The following is a 27,978-nucleotide window of genomic DNA, read 5'->3' as shown; positions in this document are numbered from 1 at the left end:
CAGGTACACCGCAGGCTGGAATTTTTGGAGTCTGTGAGCCTATCATTTCTGTGGCTTCACACCACTAAAGTAAATGGAAGACTACTTTATGGAAGTGCATGGGAAAGAGTAAGTGTGATCAGAAATAATTACAATATTTTTCTAATGAAAATTAGAAAACAGGTCAAAATCAATGAAAATCAATGTCTTACCCTAATTCGGTTTTATTTGCTAAGCATTACCAGTCATCCTCCTAGGGAACATCTTAGAAATTTGTCAATGTAAAATAAATTAATTGCGGGGAAGATGACAGTTGGGGTTGAAAAGGCCACCTTGCAAAGGCTTGGCAAAACGGGCAGAGGTGCTGTGCAACATAAAAAAATATTATTGGGTGAACCAAATTGGAGAAGTGCTTACACTGGTCATTCTAAACATGATAAACACTGAAGAGAGAGAAGAATGATACCTTTCCCTGAAAACAGACTGCACGTGATTTCATGCAGTAGAGAACCACTAATCTAAAGTGGTATCTAATCAGCATTTCCAAGAACAGTAATAGAGGTGTGAGATGATGCTTACTTTTTTTCTAAACATGAAGTATCAGTACTAATTTCTGTACTTGACAGCACAGAATTAAACTGTACTAAAACCCAGCAAAGTCTAAATGACCTGGCAGTATGCTGCTGATTTCCTGAATTCAGAGGAGCTGTGTTCAAGTAGTTTGCAAGGATTCATCCGCTTAAAAAAAAAAAAAAAAAAAAAAAAAAAAGTTTTGTTGTAGCAATAAATTTTTTTTTTTTTTGAAATCTAAGCAGCAAATTAATAAACCTTTTGGAAAATATTCACTCCATAGATCCTGCTTCAGTGTTTTTATCTTTTAGGTAATTAGTCTTGGGCCCCCTAGTTCTGAGGTTCTTTAAGCTCATTTATCCATTGGAGTCTCCCAAGCACCAAAACTGTTCTTCGTGGAATTTGAAAATAATCAGAGCATTTGTAACCATTACAGAATTTGTTACTTAACAGTACAAAACTTGTCTTTAGTCAGGGCATGCTGATTTCTGGGTATTTGGCTTTCATTTGTATTATACAACATGTTATGTCTATACATCTCTGTGTCTAGACTTAAAATTTTGTTTTATTGTTTTTGCTTGTGACATATGTAATTTGTTAGTATAATTAGCTGGAACACATGTATACTTGCTACTGGAGGTGTGTGGCTGAGTGAGTCAGCAGTCTAAATTACAGCTGAATAGTAGATAGGTCACTGAAAAGCGTTACAAGGGAGAGAGCCAAAGAGTGTCTGTGAGAATAGTCTCACACATATAGATATTTATTCTTGTGCATGCGTAGGATCAGTTTTTGAGGGAAGAAAAGAACTAAACTTTCTCAGGTGTTTTATTTTAAAGAAATGTAATGTCTTCTTGTCTTCCCCCTTATCTCTCTCTCTCTCTCTCTCTCTCTCTCTCTCTCTCTCTCTCTCTCAAAAAAAAAAAAAAAAAAAAATCTAAGTTAGCTCTTTACTTCTCCCACTGCAACCTGACACAAAAGACCTTCTCAAATAAATCACTCTTGCAGTTGTCTGGTATGACACAGTGTCAGATGCTGTCTTTTTGATAAGTTCATTTCCTAAGCAATTTGTTTAACCCTTTTTATAGACGTTGTTTTCTCTAAGTCGTGAGTCATTTTCAACGCATGAGTACCCCAGGGAAATGTCAGAATTGTCACTTTGTTTTGTGCCTGCCCAGCTTTGCCTTTATAAGCCAAAAGTCGGGCTTACCCTTTTAATTTGCCTTGTTCTGTTAATAAGTGGCTACTGTTGGCTCTGATCATGTTACTCTCTGTAGGCTGGTCTTATGGTTGTTGTGAGGCTCGTGAAGTATTTGGGAAAGACTACCCCAAGAGGACAAAAAGTAATGAAGAGGCTCTTAGGAACCTGTAGAAAGGGTACCACTCATCGGATACATGCTGTGTGGTAGCTGTAATTTCTTGTTTCTCAAAAGTCAGTTCCAAGTTACCCCAGAGTATCCATCATAAATTAACTAAATTGTCTAGGAAAAAGCAAAGTTCTCAGTTTTTCCCAAAGACTTGCTTTAGAATATCAAAGCTCTCATTCACCTCAACAGGACAGATGTCTTGAGGGCTTTTAAAGGGTCTTATTTGTTTTTCTCTTAGTAAAAATATATTTACTATTTTACTAATACCACTTATTAACAGTTTATATTGCAAACACCTTCATAAATTCAGAGAATGGTTTCCAAACTGCTTTGGGTTTGCTGGGTCATCTGTGCTTGAGAGCAGCCAGAGACAAGTGTTTGCTCCCAGATGTGGTGACAGAAGGCAAGAGCAAAGACTGTGGGATTCTCAAAAGAAAATTCCCCTCAAAATCTGACTTCCAGCAAAGCAAATGTAATTGTCAGAAGTCCCAGGGACTGCTGTCTCAAGAAAGGAGCGTCCCAAACACTATTGCAAGATACTGCAGCTGGAAGCTATAAAAGTCTTGCCTAAGTCAGGGTAACACAAGGCTCGTCCCGCCGTGCTCTCTCCTTCCCTCTTTCTCTCCCACCTTCTCCTTTTCCCCACCTCTTTTTCATTTCAAATTCTAAATGAAACTTGAATTACATATTTCAGTTGTTTGATGATGTTTCTAGAAGGAAAATAAATGGATACATTTTCTAAGTACGTGGTAAGTGGTACTGCCTTATAGTATAGCTTGACTCCTGGCACCCATGTCCTTTAAAAACAGGTATGCTGCTTGTGATCTTAATCTTCCCTAAATGACCGTTACGCTAAAGCAGCATGATCTGTAAGCATCTGGAGAGTTTATCTAGTGGACCCTATGTAGATCCAAGGGGATTGCCTTTAAATGGTCTATTCTTTTCTCTAATGAGTTACTGCTGTTTTTAAGAATGTTATACTTCAAAGGCCAGAGAGCATTAATCATTCTCTTAAGGCTTAAGTGATGAGAGATGTTAATGCTAGAATTTTTACCATGGAGAGAGAACTGGATTGTTGCCATTCTTTGTCAGGGTAACTTTGGAGCTCATGTCCATAAAGGACTGAAGCCAAAATCCTTTTGTCAACATTTGGAATTGTCCTGAAGGAGAAGAATGAGCATATTATGAAATTCTTTACTTAGCATGAGAATATTCCAGCCTAACTATGTTGTCTAAGCTTTTGAAATCTTTGTTCTGTCTGTAGGGCCATACTGTGGTAACGTGATGCCCATCCCCAAAGAAATCATTTTGGATAGTAATGAAGCAACTATTCATTTTGAGAGCGGATCCCACGTGTCAGGACGAGGCTTTCTGTTGTCATATGCCAGTAGTGACCATCCAGGTAAAGTGAAATCCGAAAGCACTACTTCTAATGGATCAGCTGCATAGTTCTCCCTATTTCATGTCTTCCCCACATGCAAGCTTTAGCCCAGTATTTGATCATAAGCATTTCCAGAGATCTTATTAGCATGAACCGTAACATTTTAATAGCATGTGTGCAAGAAGCAATTGTAACCTTAAGCAGATAGATAAATGCCACTCAAATCTTACCTAGATAATTTGCAGTACAGACCCAGTGAAACAGAAAATGAATTTGTTTTTCTTGAAGCTCCACTGTGCTCTGGGCTCCAACACTTACTGCACAGTGATGGGATTGTAGAGAGTAAGAATTAATTCCTACCATTGATGTTCGGGGGTCTGTGTGCCTTCGCTGAAGGTGGCCGAGGCTCCACTTTGTGTGTAAAACATGCTGAGTAGAAGACGGAGACAAAAAGGGTAAGGGAAAGCATATCTGTTGCTTTCTAGCTAATAAAATTGCATAACTATTAAATAGAGAGATCTTTAAATATATTTTCATGTTTAGGCAAATATTCTTCTGTTTTTCTATGTTCTGCAATTGAGATTTACATTTGTAAACTTTTCACAGATCTCATCACATGTTTGGAACGAGGAAACCACCACACAAAGACTGAGTACAGGTAAAGGGGGTTTAAAGCTCTCTGCACCGTGGCTTGCTTTTCTGTGTCTGTCATCTGGTCTTCTAATTGTTGTAGTGTAATACAAGACATGTAAAATCCTGGTTTTCTTGAGAAGTAAATATTATTGAGCCATAGTGTTTTAATAATGTAAGACCTGGTTGTGAGAGGCAGTAGTGTGGAATAGAAGTCTATGGCCCAGAAAAAACAAGGGAATCAAATTACAGAGCACTCAGCAATCATGATTCGGGTGTACATGTATACATAGTATATATAAAAAGAGTTTCCACTTTGAAATTCAAAGTAGTCTCAAATTCCATCACATCTCTTGAGAGCAGAAGGGATGAAACATCCTGCATGATCACACTCTAGCTGATAAAAGATTATCTCAGGACAAGCTATAATTTCTTAGGGCCTTGAACTTTACGATAGAATTTGAAATAGTAATAAATTGTACTCTTCTGGTTGTTGTCTGGATGTGGATGTAGGCGTCTTATCTGGGCTGTGTTGAAAGCTTGTGTAGTAGCATTTCTGGAACAACAGAATTAAAGAAAAATGCATTTGCACAACTGCAGTTTTGGGTCTCTGTGTGCGCTACTATGTACAGTCCTCTGATGAGCTCAAGGGCACATTTACCTTCTAGAATCACTTGTAGATGATCAGTTAGCACTTACTGTTAAAAATATTTCTTAGTTTGTGAGCATTTCTTGTGTGTGAGTGTTTTTCCTATGTATCATCGTTATAGTCCAGATTTTAAACAAGCCTCTGTTCCCTTACTACAGCAGATACTGTCCTGCTGGCTGCAGAGACATAGCGGGTGACATTTCTGGGAATATAATAGAAGGATACAGAGATGTAAGTACACAAATTTAACAAGGGGAAATTTATAAAGACAGAAGATTCGTAAAGGTAGAATACACTGCTCAATTGCACAGCCCAACTTAAACTTTCAACTTTTGCTGCTTGGCTTTTGCTAGTTTTTCTTCCCAGCTGTGTTAGATATGAACTCTTGTCAACAGTATATTAGTATGTTATCAGTGCACATGCACACTGAGACATTTTTAAACAGACTAATCAACTGTGTGTGAGCAAATCCACTGATGGTCCAACATGCCTACTGACTGTCGGTCTCTGGCTTTTTGGCTGCATAGGGTTTCCCCCCATCTCGAGGAAGTGCACGTTAACGTACTAAATATCCCTGTGACTTCAGCTTTTACTTGTTTGGATTTAGTGCACCTCTCTTGAGTAACCTCTTGTAGGAAAAACAATAAATTTCAGTACACGTGGCTTTTCATTAAGATTTTGCCTACAGTATCCCAAGAAGCTACTCTGAGATGAAATGAATATTATACACTGCCTAATCACAGCCCATTGATAACTACCAAGCCCCTGGACTGTTTCTTATTTATTACCCTTTCTTGAAAGAGTAGAAGTTGTCCGAGTAGTTACATTTTCCCTTGGTTCATACCGTACATTGCTCTGCCCTCACTCTAGGCTCTCCTCCCTTCATTCCCGAGAAATCTTCACATCTCTCACAGTGGAGTACGTCTAATCATACCACTGAAGTAAAATCCCACTCTATCACAAATAAAGCAGTTGTTGAGTTCCCAGAACGTCAGTGTTCATGTTTAACCTGTTCATCCAGTTATTCAAGCGTACCACTCCAGCCTGGAAAATGGCAGAGCTGAAAAAACACAGAAATGCCACTTCAGATTGTAATTAGCAGGAGTTATTCCTGCCGTTCTGGGTGATTAGTGGGGGGAAAAAAACAGCACATGGCATGACCTGTGCAGATCTTATCTACTCACAGGAATTTTTGCAAGAAATTTCCCCTCTACTGCGACTGGGGAGGCAGCTTTCCCGATGGGAGCAGCCTTCAGGGCTTCCCGGCCCCTGTGGAACGGGTAGCCGTCGCTTGGTTATCCCGGTTCTCCAGCAATGGGGATGCCCCAGCCGGCCCCGTGCGAACGACCGAGGGGACTTGCCTGTTCTGTGAGCACCAGCTTGGGAATCCCTGTTGCGCTCTTCCGCTGACCTTTCTTTCCTCTATTTTACCGTAATGGTATGTTATTGCCAGCTGGTCTTTTTTTTTTTTTTTTTGCTTTATCAGGATTATCCCACCTGAGATATTGGCAAATGGACTATACTTAAAACCCAGGGGCAGCCAGGGGACTGTCAAATTTCCTAAAGTGTACCATGGCTCAGCTCCTAAGCCAGCACGCAAGAATATGTACATCTGGCTTCAGGCAAGGCCATGACGCATTTTGATCTTTGCAAAGATGAGCGTTTTTGCTCGCCTTTGGCTTTGTGTCCCTGAGAGGTACCACAATACTCATTAGGGCACCTTCTCAGAAGCAGACTATTTGCTTTTTTTTTATTATTATTATTTTATAAAGTTGACTTCTGGAAAGAGATCTATTTTTTTGCAAATTTGAAGAATTTTATGAGCTGTAAAACATGTATAAATAGCTGCTCGGAAGTAAAAGCATTGGTAAAAGCTTGCCAGATTTTTCCTGACAGTTTTGCGCTCCGATGCCTTCTGCCTTTCAGACCTCGCTGCTGTGCAAGTCGGCCATCCACGCCGGCGTTATCGCGGACGAGCTGGGCGGCCAGATCAGCGTGACCCAGCAGAAGGGCGCCAGCCGCTACGAGGGCGTCGTGGCCAACGGCGTGCCCTCGCAGGAGTGAGTACCCTGCGGGCTGTGTTTTTATGGCTTTCTTGGAATAATGTTGGAGGTGGATATATATGTATTTTTCAAGTTTTAAGGGGTTTTATACCACATAAAGCTGCATCATCTTCTTCCCCCTCCCTTTTCTTTTTCTAAACATATTTGCAAATTACTTCATTAGCAAGTACTTGAAAGTATGTTCTGCCACAAATGCCTGTAGTGGTTGCACTAATAAATCATGCTCAATTCATGTTAAAGTTAAAAAAAAAAAAACTAGGAAAAATGAATGAATAAATAACACTGTTGCGCCATAGGAGATTTAATGGATAACTTTTTAAACCTTGTGCTTTTGACATGTTCAGAATTTTTTCCTTTTAGAATGTTTATAGCAAGGCTGTTATATTTACCACTTATCTGCTGCCTTTTAATTGTACTGTTGCTGAAGTAGAAATAAATCCTCTAATCTCTATCCAGCACAGTAAGCCCTTCCAGCAACTGTCTCTGTCATTCCTGTTGGTTCATATCTTTTAATTTTCAAATGTTATCTGGATTTTGCATGAGGCATTTTTCTTGTGGAAGGGAAATCTCCTCAGCCCTATAGCCCGTGAGAGCTAAGGGAATATGCCATTTTTATTTTTTTTTCCTGTTCTCCTTGTGTTTTCTCCAGACCCTCTTGACAATTTCACAGTTACAATTTCATTCATGCCAAAACCAAAAAAAAAAACCCAAACAACCAAACAACAACAACAACAAAACTAATATAATACTGTATCAGCTATTTAGTAACTATTAGTTTTAACTGTCTCCCTCTTCTTGGTGAGTAAGCAGACCTGTTACAGGATCACATTTATGAAGCTGATTTAAAGCTATCTTTACATGCATCTCACTCCTGTCAGGTGCTGAGCACTTAACCAAATGTTTAACTTTTTAAGTCCTGCTCCCAGTGAGGCTGGCTGTATTCGCGCTGTGAGCCCATGGCAAACGCCTCATTCATCCACCATTCATCCATCAGGCTATCAACGTGCTAAAACCGAGGCGTGGATCAAAATGCTTGGTGTAACGTCACGGGAGTACCCAGGTCTGGGTAGCACGTAGACCATGAGCAGAAGACCTGTAAAGCCTAAAAATTTGCTGTATTTTTCTTAAACATTTTGCTTAACAGTTGATTTCCTAAGAAAAAATAATGTAATCTTGTCTCAAGCAAAAAAGAACTGAGATCTCAGTGCCGTGCGCGTTGAGCTGTCATGTGCCTGTATCATAGCGAAACAGGTTGTGAGTCACTCACTTACCGGCTCTTAAGGCCTGACCTTGGCCTCCCTGACTTCATTTTTCAGCATGCTTGTTACGCTCCGTTACCTGTGAGATTTTCAGTTCTCCTGCTCCACGTGAGGACCTGAACCCACAAACGATATAATGACGATCGAGTGGCTGGATTTATTGGGCAGCTCGGATACCCCAGTGCAAATATACGGGGGGGTTAACTTTATAACCTGAGCTGGTCTGTGAGCGTACATCTGCACGTGTGAAATCACTTGTCTTTGAACAGGAAGCAAGCACATGCTCGTGAGTTGTGCGATTTGAGATTTGGGGTTAACCCGCATTATTTATAACAAGCACTTCCTTGAGATTTAACTCTGAAAAAAGGATTCTACGTTAACATAAACTTACTATGTGAAGCAGCATCTTTTTTTGCAGAGGTACCTGCACAGGTATCTCGTGCAGCCCCATCACCTATAATACCATTTGCTCGGCAAAATTGTGAAGGTTGCCTGGAAAACGAGGAACACAGGTTGATACCATCCCTTAAAGGACAAAGTGAAATTTGTGTGACAAATGCCTCTTGTCACGTTATGAAATTGATGAATTATCACTTACTGAATTAGTTTGTCCTTTTCAGTGACTTGCAGAATTGTATCAGAAGTATTTCAGCATGACTTCAAGTCTTTATAGATCTTAGAAATGTGAATCTCATCCCTTTCTTTGCTAAAATTAGAGATCTGTAGTTCAAAAGGGATCTCAGTGATTTTTTGTTTGTTTTTTTAACTACAAAAGGATAGCTCATAAATAAGAATTCTGGGAGGGCTGTGATTTCTGTTCTGGATAGGTTTTACTGATCACTATGTTTTGTTGGGGGTTTTTTTTCTTCTTTTCTCATGTAATGGATTGCTCTGTATTTACAAGAAAGCAAAAATTGTTTTTGCTACAATTCAGAGCTGGTTTGAAGCAAGCAGAGCACATCTGACAGCCCAGGAGGATTGCCTGGGGGGAAGATGTGGGAAGGAAGGGTTGAGTTTCTCCTTCTAGCTACCGTCCCACCCACATCCCCAGATAAATCAGGTCCCTCCTTCATCTCTGAAGGGCTTCGTTTGCCTGTAGCCATCAGTTCTCCCTCAATGACAAGAAGAAGCTGTGTTTTTATTGACCTTGACGTGAGACCATTTTCCTCTTCCCCCTGTGAGACCCTCTGTTAGGCCACAGGCTGTGCCTTAGGGGAAATGTTTGTGGCCAGCAGTAGAGGTCCATCCGAAGGGCAGTTCTCTCGGTACGGAAGTGCGGGAGTTATTTTATTGCTCAGTCATGCTGGCCAAGATTTTTCAAAGGAGACAACCAACGCATGTAGCTAACTGGGAGAGACACCGGAAGGGGCAGATTTTCAGGAAATCTAAATTAATTTCGTGTTAGAACACAAGCTTTTATTTTGTCAGATAGCTAATCACTGTAATCCGTTTTGGAACAAAGTTGCAAGGGCGCCTCACTGGGAAACCACAAAGAAATGTGGCTCCGTGGGGAGGCCCAGAAAACCACAGCTTTCCCTTACTGTAGTTATTTTACATCGTTATGAATTATATTGGGTTGTGTGGAGCTGACCAAGAAACAGCTTCGCTCCTTGAGTAAAATAATACCAATAGTTTTCATTCAACGTTTTAGCCAAAGTAGGACTGACCAGAGCCCACGTGGCTTAGTTACAATCAAGTTTAATCGTCACGGTGCTTAAGGCTAGAATTTGGGGGGGGATGTTTTAAAGACTTGGTGTGGATTTACCCCAACAGACATTCACTGATTTTGCTGAAGGCGCTCTCAGGTAAGCTAATGTGAGTGAGAAGAGACTTAGCGCCCGTGTCGCGGTCGCGCTGCGGGGAGCCGCGGATCCTGCTGGCTGCCCGCTGCCCGGCTTTGGAAGGCTCCTGCGCTGCTCGTTCGAGGAGCAGAGCGGGGGAAGGTTTCCCAGCAGAGCGCCCATCAGTGGCAGAGGACCTCTGCTAAGGAGTAAAGCAGAGCAATATCCCCTAACAACCTGGCGAGAGGAGGAGTTGCTTGAGAGCGTAACCAGTACGCTCAAAACTCTTAAAACTGGTCTGAACTCAGTCACAGTAAGAGAAGTAAAACAGTGCTCCTACCGCGGTAGGTCATCAAACGGCAAAATAAAAGGTTATCTGGCCAGAGATAGTCTGTGAGATAAAAAGTGCATTACAGTGAATATATTTATCTGTATCTTATCATTCCTATGACCAGTTTCTGCAAGGCTGAATTACCTCTTTCTTTTCTTACAGTGGTTCACTGTCAGACAAGCGGTTTATATTTACCTCAAATGGTAAGAATAATGGCCTCGTTTTTAGATACTCAAATTGTACCTTTTTATTTAAGTATTTTCTGCGAAAGTTTTGAAAAGTAACCAGAAAAATGTCAGGCTGTGTATAATACAGTTATTTTAGGATAGCAATTTTTAAAAATTGGCAAGTTGAATAAAAAATTGAAACGACATGAAGTGAGCTAGAAAAAAACAGAACAGGAGTAGGATATATGCACATAGATCAAAACCAGAAATAGTATTCTGATCTTATATTTCTGGTGCTAGTATGTGAAAAAAGGCAATCTGATAATCCCATTTTTATGTACTTTAGGTAGCAGAAAATGAAAGTGGTTTTTCTTCAGACATTTGTAGATTCTGTCTTCATTATACAAGGAGAGAACTAAAACACACAGAAGCAAAAATATGTTTACATTATACTTATATAGAACTAGTTTTTGTTTATGGCTTTCCAAGATGCAATACCATCCTTAATCTGTCAAACTTAATTTCCATATAAACATAGCAAAGAGGGGGAAAAGTTCCTGTTCATTCATTTGAAATATACTTCAGTCACCTCAGATAAAATCGTTCACTCTTCCACTGAAAACTGTAAAGCATGTACAGGGCTTTGAAACTGCCAGGGAATTATTTTTAGCTTCACTGAAACTGTATCACACTGGCCATTTTTTTCTGAAGAACCCTAATGTTCTGCGGGCTCTTAGGTGGAGTTTGCAATACTTATCTGCAGCTATTATCTTCATGACATCACCTCTTGGCAGCAGTATCAAGGAGCTTCTCTAATGAGTAACTTTGCTGGCCTTAATTACAGGTGAAAATCATCAAATATTTACAGCAAAATGTTCCTTCCAGTACAGCGTGCCTTCATCTTGAAAATGTGTTATAGAGCAAAACTAGCTAATGCCAATCTCTAAACATAAATATTATGTTTCAGATGAAAAAATTAAAAATGTAAGAAGTCTTCACATGAATGAAAATATACCGCAGAGATTAAAAAACGAAATAGCAAGGGAAACATAACAGAAGTAGTCAGGCGGTGCTCGGCACGTAAGAGCTAAACTGACGAAGGAAAAGGGACCACAGCTCTCTGGTACTGGATTATCCACTACAGATTCACTGGCAAATACTACAGCTAATGGATAGTGTCTGGTTAGCAATGGATTAAGCAACATCTGACTCTGCGGTTGTGAGTGGTCTTTTTAGGTTACTGGCCTAATGCAAAAATATGCTATGAAAATGCAAAATAACTCTTCTTGTGTCTGTCTGTGTTGGGACTCCTAGGCTGCAATAAATCTCTCAGTCTGGAAGAGGGATTCCTCTCCAAGAGTCAAATTACTGCATCTTCCTACTGGGAGGAGACCAATGAATTTGGGCAGCAATTTCTGTGGTCCCCTGACAAGGCTTGGCTTCAGGTTCCAGGACTGGCCTGGGCTTCCAACCACAGCAGCGGTCGTGAATGGTTAGAGATAGACTTTGGAGAGAAGAAGAGAATAACAGGTAAATTGCTATCTGATTAATAGGAGCTATTTTTTCAGCTGGAGAAAGAAATTAAATACAGTTGAAAAGCTAATAATGCACTAATTCAGTATTGATTAAATGTAATTAAACATTCTGTATGGAGGAATAGTATTTTCCTATGTAAGAAATCACAGTTATTTATAAGACTGGTCTTCCTACGAGGATACAGGATTATACTCAAATGCCATGCATGCAGATCATGCTAACTATCTGTAAATATGCTGTAGGCTTAGAAAAAGTATTTACATCATGACCAGTAGAGCATGGATATATGAAAAATGATTCTTTAGGAACTATTCATGATGCCTTTCTCAAATCAATATAGAATATTAAAGTCATAGCCTTTGAAATAATGGCCTAGGTGAAAGAGGTCCCTGTTGCCAACTCCTGGTTTAGTTGTAAAAATATAAATTACAGTAGCTGCTAAAGGTGTAAAGACTGCTGATATGGACCATAATATCTAAAAGCAATTATTATTTCGGAGGTCATTAATAAGGGTTTTGTTAAAAATTCCAAAGCTTGAAATTCGCAGTGCAAAACTGATTTCCCTTCTTTACCCAGCTCAAGTAACCACCCCTGAATTCCAAACATAGTTTGAAAAGTAAATTAAGACTTTGAAGGCAAAGCTCTCTACATTGTTTTTCCTTGTGTATTTACATTTGAAAATGTTCCTTTAAGAAACAGAACTAAGAAATGAAAACGTATTTTGGTTTTTGTTACAAGGGATTAAGACCACTGGTTCTGGATCCACTATGCTGAATTTTGACTTTTATGTAAAGACATTTATTATGAACTACAGAAATAACAACTCAAAATGGAGAACTTACAAAGGAATTCTAAGCAATGAAGAAAAGGTAAGAGGAGGTGGGGTGGGAAAACACAGAAAAAATGCTTATGTGCCTTGACATTGAAGGACAGATTTTCACTGTCAAGAAAGGTGAGGAGTTTTAGACTTGTTGAGACTTGGGTCATCCTCATCAGTGTAATTTACAGCTCTGGAATAGATAGTGAACTTGTCGAAACAAGAGCTTATCTGGGGCTTGCTGAAATTGTGAGCTACAGGTAGATACGCAGATGTAGGTATGTATCCTTTTTTTTCAAAAAAAAAAAAAAATGTCCTGGCTAATGCTGTACAAAAAGGCTTTCTGGACGTGTGTTTGGCTCCACACCCCTCTGGGCAAGGAAGGCCCTAAAGCATGGCAGTGCGGGCATATACGGCACCAGCAAAGCTGCATTTCCCCACCGGTATGGTAAGCCCACTCCTCGCACAAGCAAAAGGACCGGTGAAAGCGCAGCAGAGCCGTGTCTGCAGAAAGAGCTTCTGTTCGGACCGTGTTGTGTTAATCAGGATTACGCCACTTCCTGCCCCCGGCTAGCATAACTCTTCTGACAAAAGTCTGTATGCACTGCCTAAGTCTATTAGGAATCAGTGTAACTGAACTAAAATAAATGCCCCTGAACCGAAACGCCTGCCCACACAGCAGCTTTCAGGCTCCGATTGAATTATTTAACAAAGAGCTGATGAAAGCAGGGCAACTGGTTGATGCAGACAAAGGAGGTGTTGTACAACTTCATATATTAACATTTTTTCTGAAAAACCTATGTTTCCTTTAAAACAAAACAAACTGAAAGCCCATCCCAAAAGCTCAAAGCCTGATTTCACTCATCCTTTTTGCGACTCGCGACTGAGGGAACTCAGTTTGTCTCAGGATCAAGCTCTTACTGGTCCTCAGCCTGGACTACAGATTTTGAAAACTTGCTAGATCTGAAGCGAGATTTCCTACTGAATCTGGCTGAATTATGAAAAACAGGCACTGAAAAGCTGCTGTTTTCCAGTGTTCCACGATGACTTGTTATTTATAAAATTTTCTATGAAGTTGATATAGCTGATCTTAGTTCCAACAGGCACGTGGCAGAACCTGTCCCATCCGAGCCCTGTGTGACTTTGCGTTCGATCTATCTGTACCTGTGCTGGACTGACTCTGGGAAATACTGTACAAGTACTGACAATACAGCCGCATGGTTAATAGCAGAAAATTGACAATTTTACTAAAATGTCTAGAAATATTTCATTTTTAATAAATAGTAAGGTTGGATTATTTTTCTTCTTACATTCTATGCCTTGTTGCCTAAGTAAGGGCACTGCAATGCTTTTAAATCAAAACTGATAGCATTGAACCAGGATACATTAACTAGAAAATGCAAGGAATTGAAACAGAGTGATAATCTTTCTTCTTTGTCTGAGCTATTAGCAAAATATGATCATCTGTCAGAACGAAAAAGATTATTTCTTTTCAGAGTTCGTAGTTCTAAGATCTTGTAGTTGCATCCCAGATTATCAATACATTAGTTTATAGGGTAGTGAAAATGTTTAAATTTGGATGTCAGGAGTATCTTTGACAAACAGACTCTTAAAACAGAGCAAATTATGTGCTTCCATCTTGCTGTAGGTATTCCAAGGCAACTCCAATGCTGGTGACATAGTACGTAATAATTTCATCCCTCCAATAGTGGCCCGTTATGTGCGAGTTATTCCCCAAACCTGGAACCAAAGAATAGCATTGAAGCTTGAGCTGATCGGTTGTCGAATCATGCAAGGTATGGGGTAAGCACCTCTTCCAGGCAGGGCACCTCTACAGTGCACTGTGCAAGCACTGTGCAGCTCACTTCCCACCTCTTTTTTTCAGGTAACAGCTCATTTACACATTCAATGTGGCAAAAACCAAGCCAGAGCACAGAAACCTCCCTTGGAAAAGAAGACCGGATGGTTACAGAACCCATCCCATTGGAAGAAACTAACTTAGGTAACAGTATGTAACAGTACGTTTTCTCCAGGATACGTCACAACTTCATCCCCACCTGAGTAAACTTTAAATTTTCTCACAAATCAAAACTTTTGTTTTCCCTTCAGACTGTTTAAAAGGCTTTCTACAAAGAGGAGAGGGAGGAACATAGGTTCTTTGAGCTTTGAGGCACAGAAAGAGATTGAATACTTTAATTTTTCTTGATATGAGAAATATTAGGCATTGGTTTCACTGTCATACTGATTTATTTGTTATGCTTGGTAAGCTCAGGGAAGCATACTGAGAACTATTTCAGCATTTTGTTGGAGGGGCCCTTATCATCCTCATTTTTGCCCCATATTTTATAATTTTTGAGGCAGTGGTCTCGTAAAAAAGTTACTTTCTCTCTGAGCAACCATGCATCCTGCTCACGGTAGGTCCCCAACCCTACGCAAGATACAGTCATGTTACGATCATGTAATCAAACATTTTTTCATGATGCATATGTTCAAGTGGGCTCAGACAACCTCTCACACTTCTAAATCCTTTCAGTGCCTTAATTTGCAGTCTTTTAACTTTGTCGAGTCCTTTAACATTGTCGAGGTAATTCTTAGATCTTAAAAAGCAAGCAAACAAAATGTGTGGTTTATACAGTCTGTCTCATGGATCCACAACCAGGTGGGAGCTACCAGCCCCACTGCACCAAACACTGCCACCTATCAGGTAGCTGATAGTTGTAGCATATAGTAAGAAAAAGTCTTCTGAAGTTGCTTTGCTCTTGCCTAGAGCAAGCTCAGCTCATCTGTGTGGAAGTACGAGTAAATTGTATCAATGTTCACCGAAAATGAAATCTTTTGAGATTTCAGCTGCTGAATTATAAGTTCCCTTTGGACACAGGTACTTCCCTATTCTATGCCTTATAAGCATCCAGAGGAGTGGCAATAGGCACACTCCTGGTACAAGAGCCACCTCACTGATAAATTTAAAATCCCTGCTCTAAACCGTAGTGTGTCAGAATTTAACATGGGCACGATATATTTTTCCCTAGCCTCATTCTTGAAAATGGTTGAACTCTTGACTGAATTGTTTCAACCACGTCAGCATGAGCCAGATACTCAGCACTTAAAATTGCAGCCTCGTTCGGCAGTTTTATAAGCAACTGAAAATAGAGTTGTTCTAAGTGGCTTTTTATGAAAGTTACTTAGTGTGTAATAAGAAAGAATTGCTCTTTGGAAGGATGCATATAAACATTTAGCCAAGTTTGAGAAAACATACCAACCTTGGGAAAATACATTTAACTCTGGTCTCAACACAGGTGTAGATACACACGTGACATCAAAGTGTGGTTGAGGAGTGGTCTTGCAGTTTTACAGTTTTAGGTTTTCATGCTTGCTTGCAAAGAGTGCTTCTACAAGATTATCAGCCTTTTGCTGTATTCTCTATAGTAAAACATTATCCAGCTTCAGAGTAATTTACCTTTTTAACTTTTATCCATTTTTCTTTCCATGCAGGCTTAAAGCTTACAGCTATAATTGTCCCAGTCCTCATAGTGCTGTGTCTGTTCCTGTTCTCTGGAATTTGTATCTGTGCAGCTCTACGAAAGTAAGACACTGGTTTTTGTCATAGGAGGTATTTGTGGCTATGTAGCTGCCATTTCCAACTATGTGCCGTCTTTCCAGAGCCTCTTTACTAAGGGGCTGTTATTGTTTGGAAGTCTTCCTTTTAAATAGAGCTCATGCTGTGTCTTTGTAAACTGTATTTCTCAAACATCCCTTAGTCAGACAAAAGCAAAGGTGAAGCAGGGCAGAACAGTATACCCCAATTTGAAGAGCCCTGCGTAACTGCTTATTCTCTTCAGCCCACTTGGACCCACAAATACCAAGGGATAATGCAATCTTAAGATGGAATAGTTTCCATACCAAAGCGAACTAAAAATTCAGCTGGGGGAGGGTCTGAGCCATCTGAATCATTTTCTTTTATTTTCCTCCTGTTGTTTCTACCTCCTGGTCTCTTAAGTTAGAGCTCTTCACTCGAGGGGCTGAAATCAGAGCTGCTCTCTAAGGAGTGGAGCACACAAAATACTGTTAAGCAGATTCCTAAGCCACTTCCTTTCACGAGCTAGAGGACTCGTGAAAACATTGCCAGCTTTGGTTCTTGCTAGACGTTCACTCATACGAACTTGCCTCTGAATGCAGACCAGGGAAATGTTTCTGTCAGCAGACGGGGATTTGGAAGTATACACAAAGCTCTTGTGATGTTACCTTATTGTTAACAATACCCAACTCTGCCCTGGATTTCCTGAAAAATCTCCAAACTAGTGAAAGATTTCAGAATAGCAGACCCAGGAATGACATATAAGGACATGCACACATCAAATCATGAGGGCCAGCTCCAGCAGAAGAAATATGAACGCCAGCACTCAGAACCTATATACAGATAGGGGGGGGAAGCTAAATGTCAGAATGCTGGCTTGTATGTCTTGCATGTCTTACATTATAACAAACATTATCTTCCAGAAAATAAAAGTGAACAATTGTCCTCAGCATCCAGACATGGTGACTCTCTCTGTTGAAGTTAAAGAATGAAGATGAAATGCTTTGAATGCAAAAGTTTATAAATGCTTTCCTATCCTTACAGGCGAGAAACCAATGGACTTTCTTATGGATTGTCCAATGCTCAGAAATCAGGTTTGTGGAGAATCGTGAGTTTTGTCCTGTCCTGTCTGTGGGGCCAATGGGAAGAGTTTTATGCAATTAAGCATGAAATGCTTGTGAAATAGCATCCAGGTATCTTTGTTCAAATTCACTATTTCATGCAAAGGAAATGGCAAATAATAGTCCCACTTGTGTCATCTTAGTACAGTGCCCAGAGAAACAATATAATTTGCTTTCTATGACAGAAAGGCAATTAGCAAAAGATCTATTATACAAAGTGGATAAATTAGCATATAAGAGTGCTCCCAGGTGCCCTCCCTTCCCTTCCCTCCTCCAAAATACCTATTTTGCAGAAAATTGCTTCTTCCCTTTCCCCCCTGCCACCAGCACAGGGGATTGCCTTTCTCCAGGAGAGTGAGGGCTAATAATTTTATTATGGCTTTAATATTTCCGTCTCACTGCCTTCCTTGATTGGGACTATACTTAGGAAACCTAACAATACTGGATTGTACTTCATGTGTAAAATCTGCACAGTTTTGGCTTGAAGACTTTGCTGTAGAAGAGGCCTGCAAAACCCTGCTGAAATAATATGCTTTGTCCTGCTTGATTAAGCTCTCTAGAGTGGGGTCTCCTGTTAGCTTGGAAATTGGGGTTTAGCTGTTTTTTCTCACCTGCCAGTTCTGCAGAGGAATATCCTTCTGAACCTCAATGTTTCATAAAAAGGAAAAGGAAAAAAGAAGCAATTCACTTGTCTCTTGACAAATTTCTCACAGCAGCTCAGCTCCAAAATTTCATCTCTCAGCAGATGTTGATGTCAGTGAAAGAAACTGTTACCCATTTCAGCTCACCCTCATTAGAAAATTAATTTGTACTTAAGATCATATTTGCTAATATGATTCCTCAAGGTCATATCATATAATCCTTTCTCACTTGCTAATGAGGACAAATCCCATGAAATTGGAGATAGCCTCTTATCCACTCAGTTCATTTGCAGTGTGTGCGCTTCATAAATCAAGCTCCTGAAAGCTGTGAACCAGGCTTGGGACTTAAAAAGCTGGGAGTTGAACCCACCTCTCTACAGACTTCCTGTCACAGGCTGCTGACAAGTAATTTACACAGTGGAGTTTCTCTTTTCTGTCCCACAAGGATGCTGTGAGAACAAATTAATTGGTAAGTGCAGGTGCTCAGATATTAGGGAAATGGAAGCCATATAGTCTGCTGAAAAAAGAAATGCTCTAGACATTTTAAGCACTATTTTTGCCGGATAAGTGATGGCAAAATAATTAGCTTATAGAGCTGGGATTTTACAAATATGTTTTGTTAAGGGATCACAGTGCTGGCACCCACAAAGTTTAAGGTCTTCTTACCAAGAAACAAATATAAGAAAAACTTCTGTATACTTTACTTTTCGCTTGGAAAAATCCAGCTGATGGCTTTTTTTTTTTTTATTTTATTTTTTTTTTTTTTTTGCTAACAACCCATTTTAGTCTCATTTTTTTAGCTACTTTAATATTGGTAACAATGTATACACCAAAAAGTTAACTTTCTGATAAGTCCTGAAGTTTTCTATTTTTATTTCTTTATTATAGGTTGTTGGAAACAAATCAAGCAGCCCTTCACCAGACATCAGTCAACTGAATTTACCATTAGCTATAATAATGAGAAGGAGACACCACAAAAACTAGATCTGGTCATGAGTGATATGGCAGGTAACAATTTCATAGAATCACAGCATCACGGAATAGTTGAGGTTGGAAGGGACCTCTGGAGATCACCTAGTCCAACCTCCCTGATCAAGCACGGTCACCTAGAGTGTGTGAAACAGGGTTACATCCAGGTGGGCCTTGAAGATCTCCGGAGAAGGAGACTCCACAACCTCTCTGGGCAGCCAGTTCCAGTGGTCCATCACTCTCACAGTGACGAAATTCCTCCTCACATTCAGACAGAGCTTCCTGTGGTTCAGTTTGTGCCCATTGCCTCTTGTCCTGTTGCATATTTTTCCCCTCCGATGCATTTATTTTACTCTGCATGCTGAGTAGATAACAAGAAGAGAGACAAGTCTGAAACATTAGCAGTTCTAGCTCTCATGCAAGCTGAGGTCCAGGAACAGATTTACCCATATTCATCCTGGACATTTAGTGAAGTAGCTAAATATATTGGGGAGGGAACTCTTAATTTTTTATTGGACTTGTAACTATTTTGGAAAGTTTTTGCGGGGTTTATCAAGCCAGATTTTCTTCACTCTTGAATAATTATGGTTGAAGGTAACTGTGGAAGGCACTCAGGTGCGAATGCAGTGCAGGAACATGTCTTGGATAGGATAGTTTACTGACTGATTTTTACATTTCTATTTAAAGTCAAACGTCTCTTGAAGTAGAACAAAATATAATGACCCTTGCTGCTGATCAAACAGAAAAGGTTAGTTTGTGAAGGGATTTTACAGCCAGCTGGAGGTTGCACTGAGATCTCTGTGCAGCTCTCAGTGCCTTATCTCATTCAGAGCCTTGGCCTCCCGAAGTGAAGTAGGCAGATGAGAGAGAGAAAAGAAAAGAAAACAAACAAGAGAGATGTGCTTCTGTCATGTGCTACCTTGCCTCCAGATCATGGTTTGGATAGAGCAAATCTCTGCATCAGTGCTATTTGCATCCTGAAGGAATGTTTTTTTTTAATTCATCCTCTTAGCACCTCTTATCCCTGCCCAGTTTCTCCATCTGGAAAGGCTAGTGAGACCAGCCATTTTATGGCATCAGGGAGCAGTGATCTCCCAGAAGCATAAATTTGCTGTTTCCAGCCTCTGCACTTAGAATTCCTTAAAATTTCTGCCACTGTATTTGGCAGAGAAATACTTAAAAAAAAAAATAGTTATTTTAATTCCATAGGGTGCTACCCACCCTGGATATCTCTGAAAGATGGTTTCTCTGCTTTAAAGAAACATTCTGCGTAAAAATCTATAAAACAGTTTTATTTTGTGAAGGAGAGGGAGTTCTTTATAAATCATGGTTATCTGGCTACCCTGCCTGTGCCTAGGGAGTCTCCGCTTTCTCTGTCTTCTTTTTCTGCACTGTGAGAATTCTTAACACTGATTCTGGTCTGGCAACTCCTGAGATTTTTGTATTTCACCTACAGTCACCTTAAAAATAAGAAACACGAAGTAAAAAAAATGTGAGTGAAGCCCAGAAATGTGCAGCAAATGCCGTTTAATAACTAGATTGCAGAGGGCATGCAACTTGCTTACAGGTTTCCTACTACATGAAATTCTTCCCCTTCGAATTCCCTGCTATTCACTGGCTCTCAAGGACAACCCAGAACAAGTCAAGACACTTCATTCTAAGCTACTAAGAATTACTCAGAATGGCAGCAGCGATGCTGGAGCAAGCTGTATTACTTATTTACTGAAATACCATAACACCTTCACCCTACCCACTAAAGTTTGGGAAGAAGCCAGGAACTGCCAAAGAGATTCACAGGACATATGGGATTGAATTCAACGCTCATGTCAGATGAACCATGATGCCAGAACAGAGTTAACTTCTTAACGTCTGCAGCAAAATATGATGCTTTATCAGTATCATTTACTAGAGCTGTTCACACCGGCATTTATATAAATAAGAAATTTTTACTAGCACTAATGTGGAAAAGTTAAACTTCGAATTTTCTCATAATAATTTTACTGGATTTTTGAATATCCTTTAGTTCAGATCTCTTTCTTACATTGTAGCCTGGGATGCTCTTTAACTAGAGCTGCAGATGTGCTCCTTGAAGCTGCGTTCCCTTTATCTTCGTTCTTGCTCCTGCTTGGTCATTCTGGAGTTCCTGTTTCCTTTCCTGCCGTCTTCCTTGACTGGAGGTGATTGTCCACTGCCTCCCACAGTGCTGTTCCCACTTCTTGTCTTACGGCTTGTTCCTCCTCACACACACGCTTCAGTTCTGAGCTGACTTAACACATTTCACACTTATCCTTGACTCTCTTGGCTGCCATTCCATCTAACTTTATCCTTCTTGTCATTCATCTACTGTGAGATTCCTTTTAAATAAAGCAGGCACTTGGTAGGGCTTGTTAAGGCTCCTCCAGGCATTTTAATTATTCCAAAAGTGGAACACTGGTTTTGGGAACTTCTCATTTGTTGAACTTCATGTGAAATCTTTTGTCTGATTCATTACTAATATTTTGTTGGCTTTTATCTTTTTTAGTGTTTTGAGTATACTCCAAAAATGTCATAAATTTATTTGGGTGGGTAGGTGGGGAAAGGAAGAAAGGAAGGAAGAAAAGGGATGGCAGATTGTAGCTTCTCTGTAGAACAGCTTCTGCCAAGTTCTGTAATGTATGCTTGCTGAAGAAGATTACAGAAACTGAGTTGGGACAATGTTTCCTCACATTCCTGATAACAATGTATTTGATGATATACTATCCGAGTCATTTTTCAACTCTGCCGCTTACCACATAAAATAATCCATGTATATATTATTGAGTAGTTCGTGCTTCCTTTTAGAGTATCAGCAGCCTCTCATGATTGGAACTGGGACAGTGACACGCAAAGGATCTACTTTTAGACCCATGGACACCGAAGATGAGGGAAGAAGGGGGAGTTCGGAGTTTGAAAATCACTATCACTGTCCGCAAAGAGCTAACCGGCACGAATATGCTCTGCCCCTGACCAGTCAAGAACCCGAATATGCCACCCCCATCATAGAGCGGCACACGGAAAGAGAAAATAATTTCCCCTCTGAGAACGGCTACAACGTTCCTGTAATCTCATCTCATAAACACTCGCTGTCTGCTGGCAGTTTCTCCAGTTCATGTAAGACCGACGCCAGGAATGGCGACTACCAGACACCTCAAAGTGTAATAAACTATGATAAACCTAAAGTTAACAGTATTCTGACCTCTGTGAGCTACAGTACGGACTACCAGAAGCCCCAAACTAATTCACTAGGAAGTGAGGGTTACTCAACACCTAGAGACTGCCTAAAACCAATAAGCCAGACAGCAATGACAGCTCTCTTGTGATCTGTTGAACAAGAGAGACCTGGTGCGCAGGAATGCTACTATACAGCTACAGCTTCTGAAATGAAAATAGAGTTTTAAAGGAGTCTACTGTGGAAGGCAGAAGGCAAACAAACCCTGTGTACATAATATTGCAGTCTTGCTGGGTTCTGACATCTGAAGAAAGCATATGCTGTTTATCACTGTTTATAGCAAGAGAGATGTTATCACTGAAGACTGTATATCTTATTTTCTGTAACTGATCTCAGTGCTCTGTTTGCAATGTGCAATTTGTACATAGCTTTTATTTAAGGAGAATTTCTTAAGTAAGTTTCCTTTTCACCTGTGGAACCAATGGAGAAACTATTGCAAAAAGGACACTATTTTTTTTTTTTTTAAGTTTCCTCTTCTGACTTTATTTTATCTGCTGTTGTACTGGCAGCTGTAAATTGTGTAGCTTATGGCTGTGGTGGTTCATTTCCTTTCCTCTGATAACTGAAGATAGGGCATCACTATAGTTCTTCTTGGGAGGGTAGAAGACGTAAAACTACTTGAAGCATAAAGCGCACAAGCAAAGGCAGCTGAGCATTTAAATGCTGTGTTCAAATCCACCTTCCCAGCTGCCTTTTTAGCAGTAATTTTTACATGCTTGAATTTGTTCTGGCCTATGAGCTGAGCCGTGTAATTTGCTGTTCATGTTAAAGTCAGGTAAAAGGCTGAAACCTGTTTGGGGTTAGAAGCCATGGTGATCATTTTGCAGGTACATCTGCAGTAGAAAAAAAAAATGAACACCTGTTAATCTGTTTCTTCAAGAAAGGTGTGTGGAACCAAAATGTGAATTTATAGCTGAGAATTAAATTCTGTTCAAGCCCCAGCTGATGCTGTTGCTGCTATATTATAAGGAAGTTACTCTTTGACATAGAGCAGCATGCATTCTGAACTCTTCCTTACTCCATTATTTTTCTGTCCTATAAATTTAGTGTATTGTTTATATTTGAAATATTTAGACAAAGTAAAGCACAATGTGTATGCGATTTACTGTAGCATCTAAATTTGCAAAAGAGCAGATCAGCACAGTTGTTTTCAAATAATTTTTGTTTTGCAGGGAATGCGATCCTTAATTCTTTTTTTGGACAAACTTGAAAGTGTGGGGATAGGTGCGACGTATTGCACAGCAGCTGACTCCTCTTTCAGCAGAGGCGTCACTAAAGCTGAACAGCTTCCCGTGGTGACTGGAACTGGCCATTGCCATTCTCCCTGCAGCACTTGGAGCCTTACTTTGTGTTCAGAAGCATGTCCTAAAATACCAAGAAGTGATACGCTTCTGGGGATGAAGAATGGTGCTATATTTAAGGCACAAGGTTGGGAAAACAGAGCAGTAGAATCTGATCTGCAGGAAAGTCACTTTATCTCAAGGCCCTCCGTTTCTTTGTGTGTAAACTGGGATAATTCGCAAAGGATGCAACAAAGATTCTTTCTTTGTAAAGTGCTTTCAGATCCTGGGATGGAAAGTGCTGTAAGAGTACAGAATAGTTGTAGTGATCCTATTTACAAATATTGCTAATTCTAGCCATATCCGATCTTCAGACAACTCTTAGTGGGTTCTTTGCGTATGCTTGTTTTGTGGCCTCAGTTGTGCAGTTCTCTCATGCTGATGCACAGTGCATGTGATTCCTGTGCAAAGAAAAAAAAAGAGTCAAGGTAACCTTGTAGCCTTCCTGTGTTTGCTGTCGATACAGTTTCTGTGAAATGTGTAAAACACCTCAGGTTCTGAAGTGAAACAGCAGCAGCCTGTTTGTTAGACCGAGCCGGGCAGTGTTGTTTACCTTCTGTTGTTTACATGTCTATGTAAATAAAGAACACTGGTATTTGTAAATCAGCCACGCAGGCCTGGTGCTTAACTTGGTAACTTTAATCATCCCCACTCAGCTACTCTCGTCACATATCCTGCAGGGCGAGAAGGAAGCGGGGAGGATGAGGATGCCCTCCCGAGGAGCCCGACGCTAATACTCCACGTGCACAGCTGATTAGCCTGGCTTGTCACTTTGCAGACAAGCAGAGCTCAGCAGTCAGAGCTATTCCCTGGCTAATGAGGCACCAACATATTGCAGCAGTGCAACAGGACAAGGCAACAGATGACATGGCTTATATTATTATAATCTTTTGGCATGCTTCAGCCACATGCTTTCTGCATCTGCAGTATGCTACTTTACAAGTGTCAGAGGGCTCTTAGTGGCACATGCTTGTTTTCTGCTGCCATTCAAATCAGTCTCAACACAGCTGTTTTAGCCCAATAAAAAGTTCAGTCTCAACTTGCACCTCGCCTTCATTGCCCCCTCCTCAAAAGAACAAACCCTGCAAAACTGCAAAAAGATGACTTAAAATAAACCCCCAAATATCTTCCTTCTCCTTGTGTTACAGTGACTTGGTGCTGACAGGGACGGATGCAGCACAAGAGCTCTGCTGGCAGTCACAGCTTCAGTCACTGCCACGGTACTTCATCGTTCAAGTCTGAATGACCAGAAGAAGCTTTAGGCTTCTCCCCCTCAGCCTGCAAATAGTTTTTAATGGGCCTTGAGAGCAGATACTGAGAAAAGCAAAGGAACATCCTATCTGTATTGGCTGTTCTCTCTCTCTTGATGGTGGTGGGGATAAAAAATGCTGATGTAGCATGGACTGCCTCAGTCTTCCAGTTGTGGCTTATCCTCATCTCTTCCCTCTTAGAATGGCTTTACACAAACACAGATGGAAATCAAAGTCTAGCCCATCTTCATCAACCCATCCTCACAGACAAAACTGGTTGCAGATATATCAGCAGCAGCCTTATCAAACACTGTACTTCAGAAGAATTTTCCTTAGCATCTCTGGCTGCTAAGACCACAAAGGAGGTTAGAATATGTTCTGAAGTATTTACACACTTGGGAGGCTGCATTTGCTCTAGGTCTCCCTTCAATGCCTCTAGAGATTGTATTAAAAGTCTAACTTCTTTGGGAGTTCAACCCTCTGGTTAGCAGAGACTTTGCAATAGCATTTCGGTACCAAACCTCTTTCCTTAGCAGGCACTCCCAGGAGGCTGGAACAGTAAATTCAAACCAGAGTTCATAAGAAGGTTAAATATTAACTAATCTTAGCCCTAAGGGCCTACCTGTTCCCACTGCAGTAAAGTAAAGTAAGTCTCTTTGACTTTGCTAGGAACACGGTCATGCACTGCAACTGCACATTAGTCTGTAACTAAGCAAACTGAAGAATGTTTTTGAGGTAAGAAAGTGTAAAAAAAGAAAATGTACCCTACCTACAACTGAAAGGGAAAAAAGAAGAAGAAGAAGAAGAACATTCTTTGCTCTCATCTCCTTAGGAAATAGTTTCCAATCCTTCTTTTTTATTTCTTCCATCAAATACCTTGTTGGAAAGTACCTTTACAGTGCTCGACAAAAAAAGCTTTCTTTTCCCTCTAAAAAAGTGCAACTTTGAATAGTATTTCCTTATTTCTTTTAGTTTCAATAGTTTTAGCACCAGACATCAAAACCCTTCCTCAGCACTCTTTCCAGTTACCTACACATTTTATATGAAACAGGTACTCAATTAAAATTAGTCCTTGGTTTGCAAATGGGAACTAGGATTTCCCTAGCACCGTGGATGTCCTTCCCACCCATAATATGGTCCATTCTCTTTTACTGACTTCCTCTAGACACGGCACTTGCCATCATCTCCACCTCCCTTTTCTCTGCAAACATAGCTTCAACAGGACGGGTTCAACTTGAGTCTACTGCATACAGGTCAGCAGCCTGATAGTTGTGACATTCTCTGGGTAGATGGGAGAGGGCAGGAAGAGCATTTAGGTGAACCTGAATTTCCTGCACCTGATGAGTACTGTAACCACAGACCTAACGTTGCAGTTGTCATGGCAGTGTTTCTAGAAGCTGTTTTTTAAAATGAGAGAGCTTCACTTAATTCTTAAAAATCTATGAGATTGAATGCTAGCCCTTATGAGCAGGTTGTGAGTCCCATGACTTGTCTGCAATACTGGAGTGGCTAGACTCTACAGAGAGTTTTTAATACAGCTCTTCCTCAGCTTTTTTCCACTGACCATCATTTGGCAGGTCTCCACTCAGCATGTAGATTATAATGGATCCCACTGCCTACACAGGGTGGGAATGCCAGGCTGTAGGTCCCATTGCAGGACCTTGCATCTAAATGTGCTTAGCTCTTTGGTGGATCAGTAGTGCTAAAATGTGTATGATTTGTTTTTCCAAGGTGCTGGAGACTTCTATGCTACGCAGACAGGGGAAGGGTTACCGCACCCTCTCCAGCATCGCTCAACCATTGCCTGACTCTCTGGACATGCTACCAGGAACTGAGCTGTTTCGGGACTCTTTCCCATCACATTGGAGAAAAATGGTCTTGTGGCCATGCAGAAAATTGTGGGAAGGCACTGGACGCCTTTCAGTGCTTAAGCAATCTAACCTGCATCTGCAATACAAAGCAAATCAGGTGACCAGTATGACCAGTATCAGTAATGACAGAGCATGTGCCTCTGACCTACGGTCACTACTAAATAGACTGGCCAGGCTGAAAACAGCATCCAAATTCAGATAAAGAGGTGGTATGGTGAAGGGGAGAAGTGTTAAGGGAAATCCCTAAATTAGCTCTGTTGTGACATCCCCAGTAAGTCACAGTTTTGGATCTGTACAATATAGGTGGCAGTTTCTGCCATAATCTGGCATGAGGACTCACTGAGTATTTATAGTCTGAAAACAACAGCAAGAAAATGCTATTGCCATAACAAATTACACTGTTTACATTAAGTTACACTAACTCTCTGACATTAAAACTGTACTGCTGCACTTTCAAAAATGCACGTACAAAGTCACCACTAAGGAGGCTATAAAAAAATTAAAAGAAAAGCAGTTATTTGTCTGTGTCCTGGCTTTTGCCAAAGAGAAGGTAAGCAGTAATTTTTTTCTAAGGAGTTCAGATTTAGTTCAGAAGAGCAAGTGACAAAAGCAATTAGCGATGAATAGCTGTTTTATGACCCATACAAAATGAGTCAGTGGTCTCACAGTAGTCCTGCAGAGGCAGGCATCCACGCAATGAAAAGTAACCCCATCAGTATTCTCTTCACTCTGACTACAGAATCAGGTTAGATTTGCTCCACAAATGTGTGTCTAAGGCTTCCCTTAGGCTGTAATCAGCCTAGACTCTAGCCATGACAAGGTTATGTTGCAGATTTTACACACAGTTCCAATACTAAAAATTCCATACTGCCCATCTCTTTCTGACATCAGCGATGGTGTAGCTTGTTCTGACCTTCAACCTCCTCTGCAGTAGTACAGGATGAAGGTAAGTACATTCTTCTGTTTGAACCTTACTCACTGATGTTGGTGGTGCTGACACCGAAAGCTACACAGCTGTAGCTATGCAGGATCAACAAAACAAACAGTGTTACAAAGAAGCAGAGGGAACGTATATGAATTATTGAAGACTGAAAAAGTTCAAGGAACATGTTTATTTGAAGCGAATGTGCCGTTTCTGCACAACCACTTTGGAACTTAAAATAGAAACTTCTCCTAGTGGTTTCCTTTTGTTGAAGCCCCTGGATGGTTCTACCATCCATAAAGGATATGCAGGAAGAGGTCAGATAAAGTATTCCTAAACTAGATAAAGACAAGAGAAAAGACATCCTTAGTTGGGGAAAACTTGTGTTATCCATGATAAGGAGGACGCCTCGCAGCTGACTTCCTTTGTTATCTCATTGTATAGTCTGGACATGAGAATTTGGAGGCTTTTTCACTCAGACTTCACAGTATTTGTTTAGACTTGGCCCCATAATAT

General features: G+C 40.5%; 1 protein-coding gene across 1 annotated transcript in view; it reads left to right on the top strand.

Annotated features, from left to right (window-relative positions):
- Positions 1-24,025, top strand: part of DCBLD1 (discoidin, CUB and LCCL domain containing 1) — a 46,538-nt gene extending 22,513 nt beyond the window's left edge. The window contains exons 3-15 of the mRNA XM_062572626.1: positions 3,178-3,315; positions 3,901-3,952; positions 4,732-4,804; positions 6,500-6,633; positions 10,170-10,210; positions 11,489-11,704; positions 12,449-12,579; positions 14,176-14,323; positions 14,413-14,529; positions 16,020-16,110; positions 17,146-17,195; positions 18,752-18,871; positions 21,653-24,025. Coding sequence (XP_062428610.1) covers positions 3,178-3,315; positions 3,901-3,952; positions 4,732-4,804; positions 6,500-6,633; positions 10,170-10,210; positions 11,489-11,704; positions 12,449-12,579; positions 14,176-14,323; positions 14,413-14,529; positions 16,020-16,110; positions 17,146-17,195; positions 18,752-18,871; positions 21,653-22,170 — 1,829 coding nt within the window. The 3' untranslated portion in view covers positions 22,171-24,025. The remainder of the gene's footprint in view (positions 1-3,177; positions 3,316-3,900; positions 3,953-4,731; positions 4,805-6,499; positions 6,634-10,169; positions 10,211-11,488; positions 11,705-12,448; positions 12,580-14,175; positions 14,324-14,412; positions 14,530-16,019; positions 16,111-17,145; positions 17,196-18,751; positions 18,872-21,652) is intronic.
- The last annotated feature ends 3,953 nt before the right edge of the window (positions 24,026-27,978 follow it).

The sequence above is a fragment of the Rhea pennata genome, chromosome 3 (genome assembly GCF_028389875.1).
Source record: "Rhea pennata isolate bPtePen1 chromosome 3, bPtePen1.pri, whole genome shotgun sequence".
NCBI lineage: Eukaryota > Metazoa > Chordata > Aves > Rheiformes > Rheidae > Rhea > Rhea pennata.
This window is presented reverse-complemented; position numbering and strand designations above follow the sequence as displayed.